Raw genomic sequence first — 11,177 nt, 5'->3', positions numbered from 1 at the left:
GCTTCTCCTTGGTTCCCCTTGGCCTTCTGGATCCTCAGCCCCAAATGTTCTTGATCCAAACAGTCCTTCTCCCTTTTCTTCCCTTTACCTTACCTATATCCAAAGTGGAGCAGCCTGCAGCCATTCCCCCAAGTGAGGGGTCCCATGCCTCCCTCCCAGGGGAAGAGTCCACTCTGGGCTAATTTCAAGACCAGTTCTGTGGACTGGTGCGCCAAGCTGGCATTCCTTTGCCTGAGCTTGCCGGGGTTCTGTCCCCCTTTCATGTCCTGCACTGGCAGGGATCTATCTGTATTTATCCACCCTTTACCACTCCTCATAGAAACCCTTGTCCTAAGGTTCCTCCCTACCCTAAGACAGCCTGGAACTGAGGAAGCCTTGACCCAAAAGGAACGAGGAGGGCACTCTAGGCAGGAGAGACATTAATGAACCTAACTATGGAGTGACCTCGGAAAGGCTAGCCAGAATGGCTGAGAGGCTGAGAGTGAGGGAAATTATTCTCTCAGTGATAGTGATGGGGTGCCTTTCTGAGGGGGTGGGATGGGAAGACCAAGAGGGTGGGGAGTAAATAGGGTACACTTAGGAGGGCTTTCCTCCATTTTTTTCTAACTGCCTGGATTCACCATTGGATTTTGTAAATGGAAAAACTGAAATGAACAACACTATATTGGATGTTTTCTCTTTCTGAGTGTGTGTGTGTGTGTGTGTGTGTGTGTGTGTGTGTGTGTGTGTGTCCTGACTATGTGACTACATATGGGAAAGTATGACTGAGTAAGGCAGTGCGCGTCCGTGTGATTTTTTTTTGTGATGACATACTCCAGAGGGAAACTTGCCTGGTGCACACATGTGAGCAAATGCCAGCGTATGGAAATACATGGCACATACATGCACAGGTGCATGTGTGTGCATGCACACAGACACACACATACCTGAGACGCGACAAACTAGATCATGTGCCTATAGCAGGAAGTAGAATGCTCATATGGAAGCTGGAAATTCTATACATGTATGAAGAAAGACAGTCGACCCCATCTCTTAAGATTGCGCCTTCCATGGCCCAGGCTCTGATTACAGAGTGAAGAGGACAGGGAGCTTGAGATCCCTGCCTCCTCCTAAAGTGTGTAGGTTCAATCACCTTCCCCAAACTGAAGGTGTTCCTGAAAATTGGACCCCTATAGAGGATAGGAACTGAGAATTGAGGAGCAAACATGAATGGGGAATAAATGAGATTAGGAAATGTCCTCTACAAAGTAATTGTTTCTGGAAACACTGCTTAGTCTGGGCTGGGAGCCCTTCTCTAAGAATCCACTGTACAGAGTTGGTATTTTGATCAGCTTTGACTAAATTCAGAGTAAGGGATGTAATGGGTGTGGGGGGGAGGGTAGTCTGGGAATCTATCCAGCCAGCCTATTCCCTAGGCACTCAGTTAATTTACTATTTATTTATTTACTTACTTATTCTCTCAGGTGCACAGAACTGAGCTGACCATCTTCCTCAGTTCTTGGCACACTATATCATCATTGGTCTATGCAAGGCCCTTTTATCTTCTTGTTTGATTTTGTCCCTTCATCACCCATTCCTGATCCCATCCTTCCCCACCCCATATGGGCACCCAGTCTTGTGTATTTAATGTATGTCTTTCCAGTCCACCATTCATGTGTTTATTTACATATGTGTATCTGTGGAAAATATGGTATTGTTGTGTTTTAATTTACATAAAGTTATTGTACTATAAATCTTGTTTGTTTCTTTTTTCACTCAACATTCTGTTTTTGAGAGTTCCAGCCATGTTGCTGTACATAGATCTAATTCATTCTGGTGGTCCATCTAAAACATGTATCACATTTTCTTACCCATTCTCCTGGTGACGGATCCCTAGGTTCCCTCTAATGCTCTACCAGAGCAAGAATGCAATAGGCAGTTAACCCTTTGGGAGAATGCCTGATTTAGAGGAAGTAGAGGGGTAGAGATTTAGTTAGGGTTCTAGTGTACCCCATGATGTAAATTCTAGAACCAAAGCCAAAACTCCACCATCATGCTTCACCAAAGACCATTCATGTCTGGTCATTAAAAATAATAAAATCTTAAAATGTGATTAATAACAGCATACACTGAAAAAGACTTGAAGAGGGGAGAATTAGTAGATGAAGAGAAAGTTCCAGAAAAATCTAGTAGATGAGCTGAATCATAATCATTTTTATGACGCAGTGGAAGTTACTTTTTAATGTGACTGGGGGAAAATCATGTGAAAAATTGATCCCCAAACCAAAGACCTTTGGGCACCTAAATTTCAGGGCTCACTAAGGCAACTATTGCCTTGAGGGGCTGCAGAGTTCATTCACCCAGGAACACTAAGAGGGAATGGGGAGCAAAGGCAGATAGATTTAAGAAGTGCGTAGTTGCAGAGAGAAGCTGGGGGTGGGGAGAACGATAGCGAGGCTCTTCGATTTTTTTTTTTTTTTTAGCACATCCTGCTTAGTGTCTGCGTTTGTTTTTCGCCTTGTTTTTTGGTCTTCAGAACCACTGGTACTTTTCCCATTGGATAAAATGTTACAGAAGTGAGGGAGAGGGGCTTCTCCCCCAGCTCTCCTAGCAGCCAATCGCGCTGAAGTTTTCATGTCATCGCTGGGGTGGGGAATAGCCCAATGATTGGCGGTTCAAGGGGGAGCCAATCGGAAAGTGATGATGTGTAGTGTTGGCAAGCAGATTGCGTGTGAGCGGGCAGGGGTCGGAGGAGCGTGAGCGCCGCCGCGAAGGCCCGCAGCCAATCGCGAGGCCGAATAGGCCCCTTGCATCAAGGAGTGGGCGAGGCTTCAGAGGCTGGCGCGGAGGGAGTAGGGTAGGCGCTGTGGGAGGGAGCGTCAGAGCGAGGCGGTGAGCGGAGCTGGTCGCGTGAGGTGCGGCGGCTTCTCTTCAGGTGGAACTGGTAGCGGAGGCCCCGGGCCCGAGAGCAAAAGAGCCAGAGCGACCCCTCTGAGCTTTGAGCGCGGTCATCATGGATCGTCCCGATGAGGGGCCTCCGGCCAAGACCCGCCGCCTAAGCAGCTCTGAGACCCCTCAGCGCGATCCACCACCTCCGCCACCTCCGCCGCTCTTGCGTCTGCCCCTGCCGCCACCCCAGCAGCGCCCGAGGCTCCGAGAGGAAACCGAGGCTGCACAGGTGCTGGCTGACATGAGGGGGGTGGGACTGGGCCTCACGCTGCCCCCACCTCCACCCTATGTCATTCTCGAGGAGGGGGGTATCCGCGCGTACTTCACCCTGGGTTCTGGGGGACCCGGCTGGGATCCTACCATCGATTCAGGGTACGGGGAACTACCCCCACCCGCAGGAAGCCTGGAAACACTCCCTGCTTCCGAAGGCAGTGGGGGTAGCCTGGAAATTGACTTTCAGGTTGCGGAGCCCAGTGGTCTTGCTGTAGAGAAGGCCCTAGAAACCTGTAGCTCAGGGGGATGGGAGCCCCAGGTGTTAGTCGGTCCAAAGAGGAAGGAAGAGGCTGTCATTTTAGTGGAGGATGAGGATGAGGATGAGAAAGAAAGTGGGAGGAGGCGGAGGAGGCGGAGGAGGAGGAAGCAGAGGAAGGGGAAGAAGGAAAGCAAAGAGAGGAATGCCCAGAGGATAGAAAGCATCCTGGAGGCCCTGGAGAGCATTCAAATGGACCTGGAGGCTGTGAACATCAAGGCTGGAAAGGCCTTCCTGCGTCTCAAGCGTAAGTTCATCCAGATGCGAAGACCTTTTCTGGAGCGCAGAGACGTCATCATCCAGCATATCCCAGGCTTCTGGGTCAAAGCAGTATCCTTCTCATTGATACTCATGTGCCAAAAACCCATGACAGAAAGGGAATGGGGAGAGGGAGGGACACAATGGGGGGGGGGGTGAGTCCCCTATCAGAAGACTCACCAGATTGGGTGGAAGAGGGATGGAAGGAGGAGGGCAAAACAGCAGAGAAGCTGGACTGGAGATGAGGAAGGGGAAATGCACACAGCATAAAAAAACTGGGCCCAGCATTTAAGAGAAAAAAAAAGCTGATGGGACGCGGGGAGGGGAACCTAACAACAACAACAGATAAAAATAAAAATGCATCTCACATGGTAAAAGGAGGAGGGGAAAAGAGGGGAAACAGCCGAAAAACTAGACCCTGGCCTGGGGACAGTAAAAGTAGAAGGGAGGAGCTGGCATTCAAATGAGGAACTGACTCAGACAGTAGAGGAGAAAGGCACAATAGCAGAGAAACTGCCCAGAAAAAGGTGCTTAAACCATACAGGGCTCTGCAAACCTAGGTTTTTACATAGATGCCTGAAAATCACAATCCTGACTTGAGTGGCCTACATTACAGGGGAGGGACAAGAGAGGGTCTAGAGCCCCTGAAAGGTGAGAAGACAGAACACCTGGATATGGAGATCAAGGGGTTAAAGGAAAGAGGAGATGAAGAATACTATTTACTGTTGGCTTATCACTGGGGTACATATTCTATGTATGTATATATATATATATATATATATATATATATATATATATATATACACATACATATATGTAACAAGATAGAAACACATGACTTCCAGATCCAGACACACAGCACTATACATGGCCACAGATTCTCAGCACGTAGACTCTAAGAGCCAGCCACACAACATCACATGACCACAGGGCCAGTAAGCAAACACAGTTGCACACAAACCTTCAGCCCTTAAACACAGATTGTTTTGTGAATACAAGTTTACAGCATCTCAAGACAGTTCATATAGACATGGACTCATCACCTAAACACAGAACATAGATGAACAGTGCCAAAGTCTTCTAACACTGAGCCTTATAAAAACATAGGCTCTCACCACATAGATGATATCCTAGGAATGAAAATATGTCATAAGCCGTGACCCACTTGGTCTATATGCATCACATGAACACAGAAAGAATTCTCCTAGTCCAGCCTCTCTTGCTCTGCCCTCCCTAGCCTTCCCTCCCTCCCTCTCAGTGAATAGTAAATCCTTGACCTAAACTGCTCCACTCATTAGTTCCTCAACCACCCCAGAATTTCAATCTTGATCAACCAACGTGATGAAGACATTTTCCGCTACTTGACCAATCTCCAGGTCAGGCGAAAGAAGAAAGCCAAGGAATCTGGTCCTTAGAGGTGAGGGGGGGGGGAAGGCCAAGGAGGGGACACATACCACCATTACCCCCATCCTGAGCAGGTACAGGATCTCAGACATATCTCGATGGGCTACAAAATGAAGCTGTATTTCCAGACAAACCCCTACTTTACAAACATGGTTATTGTCAAGGAATTCCAACGCAACCGCTCTGGTAAGTGGCAGTACTGCGGGGAGGGCATCTACCTTTCCCCTCATCTATCCTTTCCCACTCCCTTCTGCATGGCCTTATCTCCCCATAGGCCGACTGGTGTCTCACTCAACCCCAATCCGCTGGCACCGTGGCCAGGAACCCCAGGCCCACAATCGCCGGAACCAGGATACCAGTGACAGCTTCTTCAACTGGTTTTCAAACCACAGCCTCCCAGAGGCTGACAGGATTGCTGAGGCAAGGCCCCTTCTGGCATTGCCAGACACAGATTTGCTACATTTATCTCTGGGTTACTGGTGGGTTGGGAGTAGGGAGAGTCTTGGGCTTATACTCATGGTTCTGTTCTCCCTTTTCCTTTGACAGATTATCAAGAATGACCTGTGGGTTAACCCTCTACGTTACTACATGAGAGAACGTGGCTGTAGGACAAACAGAAAGAAGCGAGAAGACAAGGAGAGGTGATGGGGGAATTGATGGCTGAGAGTTGGTTTGTTGGAGAGAGAGCCAAAAGACTAGGCTAGTGTATAGATATACAAGAGACCTCTGAGATAATATAGTGCAATGTTTTACAAAGAAAGAACAATGTCCACAAATGTCCAGAGGTTACAAAGTCAGGTGCCCAAATGAGACAGTTCCCCACCCTAGACTCATCCTTGTCTCCTGCCTCCATCAATTAACTTAGCACCTTTTAGTGTCTTCCCTGGGTATATCCTTTCTTACTAATCCCATACTCAGCCCCAAACTTTTCCAACAGGAGCAATAAGGAGCAATATGAAATGGTGATCATGGAAGATGACCATGAGTATTATGGAATGGAACACATTCTCAGTGAGATTTCAGACATCGACGAGACCGACAACGAACCCATCCACAACATCAAGATCTCTGACTTCATGGAGACCACTGACTACTTCGAGACCACTGACAATGAGATAACTGACATCAACGAGAGCCTGTATGACAGTGAGAACCTACTCCACCATGCGAACCCCAACGAGACCACTGACAACAATGAGAGTGCTGATGAGAGTCCTGATGACAACGGCGAGAACCAGGAAGAAAACAACACGTACGATAATGGGAACCTCACCTATGAGAATATTTACGGTGACAAAAAGAACCTGGAAAGTGGCCACCAAAGCAGCACTAGCACCAACCAAGACAGCAGTGATAGTGACAATGGAGATGAACGCAGTGATGAAGATGATGACGGCAATGAAGGTGACAATGAAGGCAGTGATGATGATGATAGAGACATTGAATACTACAAGAATCACTTTGAAGTCTTTGACAAGGATCTGGAAAACAGCATCAACCAAGGCATTTATGAGGATGAAATAGAGATCATCTCTGATGAATCAGAGGAGGAAGAGGGCAGTGTAGAAGGTAAGCTAGACTCTCTCCTCTCTTCCCTCCTTTCTCTTTTCCCAGATAAAGCCTGGTACAGGGTTTCACAGGCATGGACACAATCTATTCTTACACGGGAAAGAAAAAAGCATTCTCTGCAACTTCTTAAATAAGGAAGATCAGAAAACATTTAAGGTACAAATGTACCAACACCAAACAAAACAATCAGCTCCAGATTCTAGGTGGATAGGTCACAACTGATAAAACAAAAGAAATAAATAGACATATGGCAAATGGTGAGTGGAAAACTGAAAAAGGGCAAGTCTCTCTTGCGGACACACACACACACACACACACATACACACAAAAAACACACACCTTCTTGGGAACTCCCCGGGGTTCTTTGGGAGGTGTGCAGTATGCTCTGAGAACCCAGAGGATAGAGCAAGTAAATCTACCCCAAGGAGTGGGGAAGGTTGAAAAGAGAGCTAGAGAAAGTTGATACTTGAATCAGAAACTTTATTTCCCCCTGAGGAGCATTCTATATGGAATGAATAATGTGAATGAGGACCTTACAAGGATAAAATAACATGGTATGTTTGTCATGTTTTCCAAAATTACCTTTCCCCTTCAGTTCTGAAAGCTGCTTTTCAAAGACAAGTTTGATGGTCATACATGTTAGGGAATGCTACATTGCAATATTACTCTCTTAAAAGTTGTGACAGTCCTGGGGGGGCAGGGGAACCCTAGTCCACTTTGCAGAACTCTGCATTTCCCAAACTTCTTGAATACAGAAGACAGTTGTTCAGTGTTCACCATAATTCACTTGGAGAAATGAGAAAAGGTTACATATGGAGCAGGGAGTGAGGGAACAAACAGTATTTTAGGTGGCTCCTGGGATTGTTCTGTCCTGGAAGATTGATGAAAGGTATTTGAGCTGGGTTGTAGGCAGACAAGAGGCAGAGGTGAGCTCCTGGGGTAGGTAGAAGATAAGAATATCAACCATTCCCGGAGGTCAAATTTGACATCTTTCAGGTATAGTAGAGAAACTGAAGGAATTGTCGGTCCCACTGGCATCTCTCCAAGAATGGGAAGCAGAGCTGGCTGTCTAGACCTGGGGTGTAAGGGAAGTGGGGAATTGGGCTGAAGAAGACAAACTAGGGCCTGTTTGGATCACACGAAGGGGAAGAAGTGAGGGAGTTGCCTATGGATGAATAGGTTTATTCAGCTGAAATCTGAGGTCAGGAAGACACACAGATTGCGGAATGGGGATGGGACAGGGAGAGACAGAAAAGGTTACTTTCAGAGACTTATCTGTTTTGACAGAGGCAAGGCTCTCACGCTGCTTTCCTGCCTTGCTCCTAATTCCTCCTCACTCATGGACTTGAGTACAAGCACACACACACAAGCAGAGACACTTGGCAGTGGGTCTCAGACCTCAAAAACATTGCCAATGTATTTTGTTCCCTTTTTCTAGTAATATCTACCTGCCCAAATAACAATCCTCCATTTCCCTGTTCTTGCCTCTGTTTCTTTCACAGGTAGTGAACCAGACAGCTATGAGGAGGAAGGAAGGGAAGTGGATTCAGAAGATTCTGATATTGAGGAGGTGCTCCAGGTCCCCAACGATTGGGACGACCCGGAGAAGTGGGGGAAAAACGACTAAACATCTTACCCTTTGGAGGACCAGTCTGTACCTCCTGTGTCCTGCCCCATTTGCCCTCCCCCTCAGCTAGGGCCACGCGGCCCCACATTGCACTTCTGGGGGGGTGACCGACTTCGTACACGGGTTTAAAGTTTATTTTTATGGTTTAATAATTGCAGAGTTCTTATTTTGGGAGGGAGGGAGGGAAAGGAGAATTCCTCCTTTTTTGACCCTCCTTCCCTGCAGGCTTCTGTGTGCTGCTAAATGTATTTATTGTGATGCCTTGGTCAGGGCCCCTCTAGCCCCTTTCTCCTTATCAGTGTTAGCCCCAACCCCTCTCCCTGTGCTGTGTGACGTGGACACCCTGATGCCGAAGCCAGGAGGACAGCTGTGGCCTTGACCGCAGCCGTACCGTGGCTTTGCGGCCACCCTGTTCTCCCAAGTCTCTTTCTCCCTTGAACCCCTTTCTCGCCATGCCCACTAGCCCGCCTCGGTGTCTATGCAAGGCCGCTTTGCCATTGCGGTATTCCTCCCCCCTCCCCCCAGAAGTCCCGCCTCTTTCCTTGTGAACCCTAATAAAATTTAAGCAAATTCAGTGTCGCTTAGAGTCTTTTGTCTGCCCCAGTGCGCCATTCCTAGCAGCCAGTTCTCCCGCCCCCCCCCCTCCACAAACCAGCACGAAGCGTCCTGGCCTACGCAATGACCTGCAAGATGGTAGCTGGGGGGGGGGAAGGGCGGGGGATGGAGGGGTCTGCAGGCTAGGGGCCTGCTCTGGCAGACCGCAGAGGCGTTGCGTCAGACCAATGCGGACCGTCCTGGCCAATAGCAAGGCGAGGCTGAGGAAGCCCCTCCCACCTCCACCAACGCAATCCACCCCGGCAGGTAGCAAAGAGCTTCCCACGCCTTTCCCGCTGGCGCATGCGTACAAAGATGCCCTACGCCCTAGAACATCAATTTACTCGGTGATTCATCTTTTCGTTTATGTAGTGCGTCAAACCTTTCTTCGGGCCTAGTGCGAGCTGGGCGTGGGAGAGCCAGAGGCATCCATTTTTCTTGTTTGTATGTAGTGTTTTTTTTTTTTAAATGTGTCGATACTGGTCTGGACAGCACCACCTAATCGCGCGCGAAAGTGCTCTTGCCTTAGGGAGGAAGTGCGGGGTCCCCCGAGCTGGGTGGACAGAGGGAGGGAGGCAGGAGAAATGACAGCATCAGTAATTCACTTAGAAATAAAGGAAAACAAAGGGAAGTTATTCTAGCGGGATAGCATAGAGAGGTCGGGAGCTGGGCATCTTAAGGCAGTCTTTGATTAGGAGATCTTGAAAAGACTAAACAGTATTGCATTTCAACGGAAACCAGAGATATTAACCGGATTCAATCTAGGCCATAATAATGACACTCATTGTTGTGACAGTTATAAATGACATTCATTTATATAGATGGGTCCTTTTTTCAATACTCTCCTGAACTTTCCATCGACGCATTTATTTTACTGTCAGATTTGCGGTTTTACAGAACGCCCTCTGCTGGCTGTTAGAAGACTGAATGAGAGGGAGGGAGGGAGGGAGGGAGGGAGAACAGTGAGGAAATCGACTTTACACCTGAGGTGAGTGGCATGATGGGGACTTACTTGGGAATTTGTTTAAACTTTTTTTTTTAATTTCAAAAGTTTTAGATTTAAAGCCAGGTCCTAGTGGTTCGAGTCTGTAATCTTATCTACTAAGGAAGCTGAGCTCTGAGGACCACAGTTCAAATCCAGGCAGGACAATTAAGTCCATGGGACTGTCCTCTCCAATTAAACACCAAAAAAGTCAGAAGTGGAGTTGTAGTTCAAATAGTAGAATGCTAGCCTTGAGCACAACTCAGGGGCAGAACCCAGGCCTGAGTTCAAGCCCCAGGACCTGTTTCAAAACAAAAATACCCCCCACCCTTAAGTTTTAGATTTAAAATTATTACAAAGATGACATAATGAAATCTTAACTGTATCGTCAGTTTGAACTTAACATTTTCTTGTCACAATTAATGAACCAGTATCAACACATTATGATTTACAAAAGCCCATATTTCATTTAGGTTTACTGCCAATATTTCATCCAGAATACCTTACTCCATTTAATTATCATGTCTCCTTAGGCTCCTTGTGGCTGTGACACTGTCTCTGACTTTCCTTGTTTTTGATGACCTAGAATTATCAACATTTGAGGAGTATGGATCAGGTATTTTGTAGAATATTGCTTGACTGGGAATTGTCTGATGTTTTTCTCTTGGTTAAATGGAGTTATGTGTTAAAGAGAGGAAGATCACAGAAGTAAAATGCCATGGCATGTCAAAGGTACATAACATCAATATAACATTATTGTTGATACTAATTTTAGCTAGTAAAGGTAGTAATCTGTGAGGTTTCTCCATTCAGAATTACTCCATTTCCCCCCTTTCCATGATGTACTATTTGGAAATAAGCTACTGAGTGCAGTGCATGCTTACGTGTTGAGTTAAGGAGTATGGAAAGTGGCTACATAAATTAATTGGAATTCTTTTGAGTGAGAGATGTGTCAATTCCATGAGAGCTTTTTACTGGGACTCGGACTTGAACTCATATCCTGGGTGCTTTCCCTTAGCTTTTTTCCACTCAAGGCTGGTGCTCTACCACTTGAGCCACACCTTCATTTCTGGCTTTTTGCTGGTTAATTGGAGATAAGACACAGAGTCTTTTCTGCCCTTGTTGGCTTCAAGAGCTTGTCCTCAGATCTTAGCCTCCTAAGTAGCTCAGGTTACAGGTGCAAGTAAGCCACCAGCACTCAGCTCATGACAGCTTTCAAGATACTGGAATTGGCAGGCTTGAGTTATGGGAGCAAAAAGATTAAAGGAAGTGGGATCATTGCCAGA

General features: G+C 47.0%; 1 protein-coding gene across 1 annotated transcript; it reads left to right on the top strand.

Moving 5' to 3' along the window:
* Window positions 1–2,872: 2,872 nt before the first annotated feature.
* Window positions 2,873–8,889, top strand: Tspyl2 (TSPY like 2). The gene is made up of 7 exons (XM_070040446.1): window positions 2,873–3,787; window positions 5,014–5,091; window positions 5,194–5,305; window positions 5,394–5,539; window positions 5,666–5,760; window positions 6,057–6,688; window positions 8,191–8,889. The coding sequence occupies exons 1-7, from the start codon at window positions 2,993–2,995 to the stop codon at window positions 8,313–8,315; spliced, it is 1,983 nt and encodes a 660-aa protein (XP_069896547.1). The 5' UTR covers window positions 2,873–2,992; the 3' UTR covers window positions 8,316–8,889.
* Window positions 8,890–11,177: the final 2,288 nt, after the last annotated feature.

The sequence above is a fragment of the Dipodomys merriami genome, unplaced genomic scaffold (genome assembly GCF_024711535.1).
Source record: "Dipodomys merriami isolate MVZ:Mamm:240054 unplaced genomic scaffold, mDipMer1.0.p SCAF_3, whole genome shotgun sequence".
NCBI lineage: Eukaryota > Metazoa > Chordata > Mammalia > Rodentia > Heteromyidae > Dipodomys > Dipodomys merriami.
The sequence above is the reverse complement of the archived record's forward strand: the minus strand, read 5'-3'. Positions and strand labels throughout refer to the sequence as shown.

Coding starts and splice junctions, on each gene's coding strand:
- Tspyl2 (XM_070040446.1), top strand. CDS start 2,993: ATGGATCGTCCCGATGAGGGGCCTCCGGCCAAGACCCGCCGCCTAAGC. Junction 5,540..5,665: donor AGGCTGACAGGATTGCTGAG/GCAAGGCCCCTT, acceptor TTCCTTTGACAG/ATTATCAAGAATGACCTGTG. Junction 6,689..8,190: donor GGAAGAGGGCAGTGTAGAAG/GTAAGCTAGACT, acceptor TTTCTTTCACAG/GTAGTGAACCAGACAGCTAT.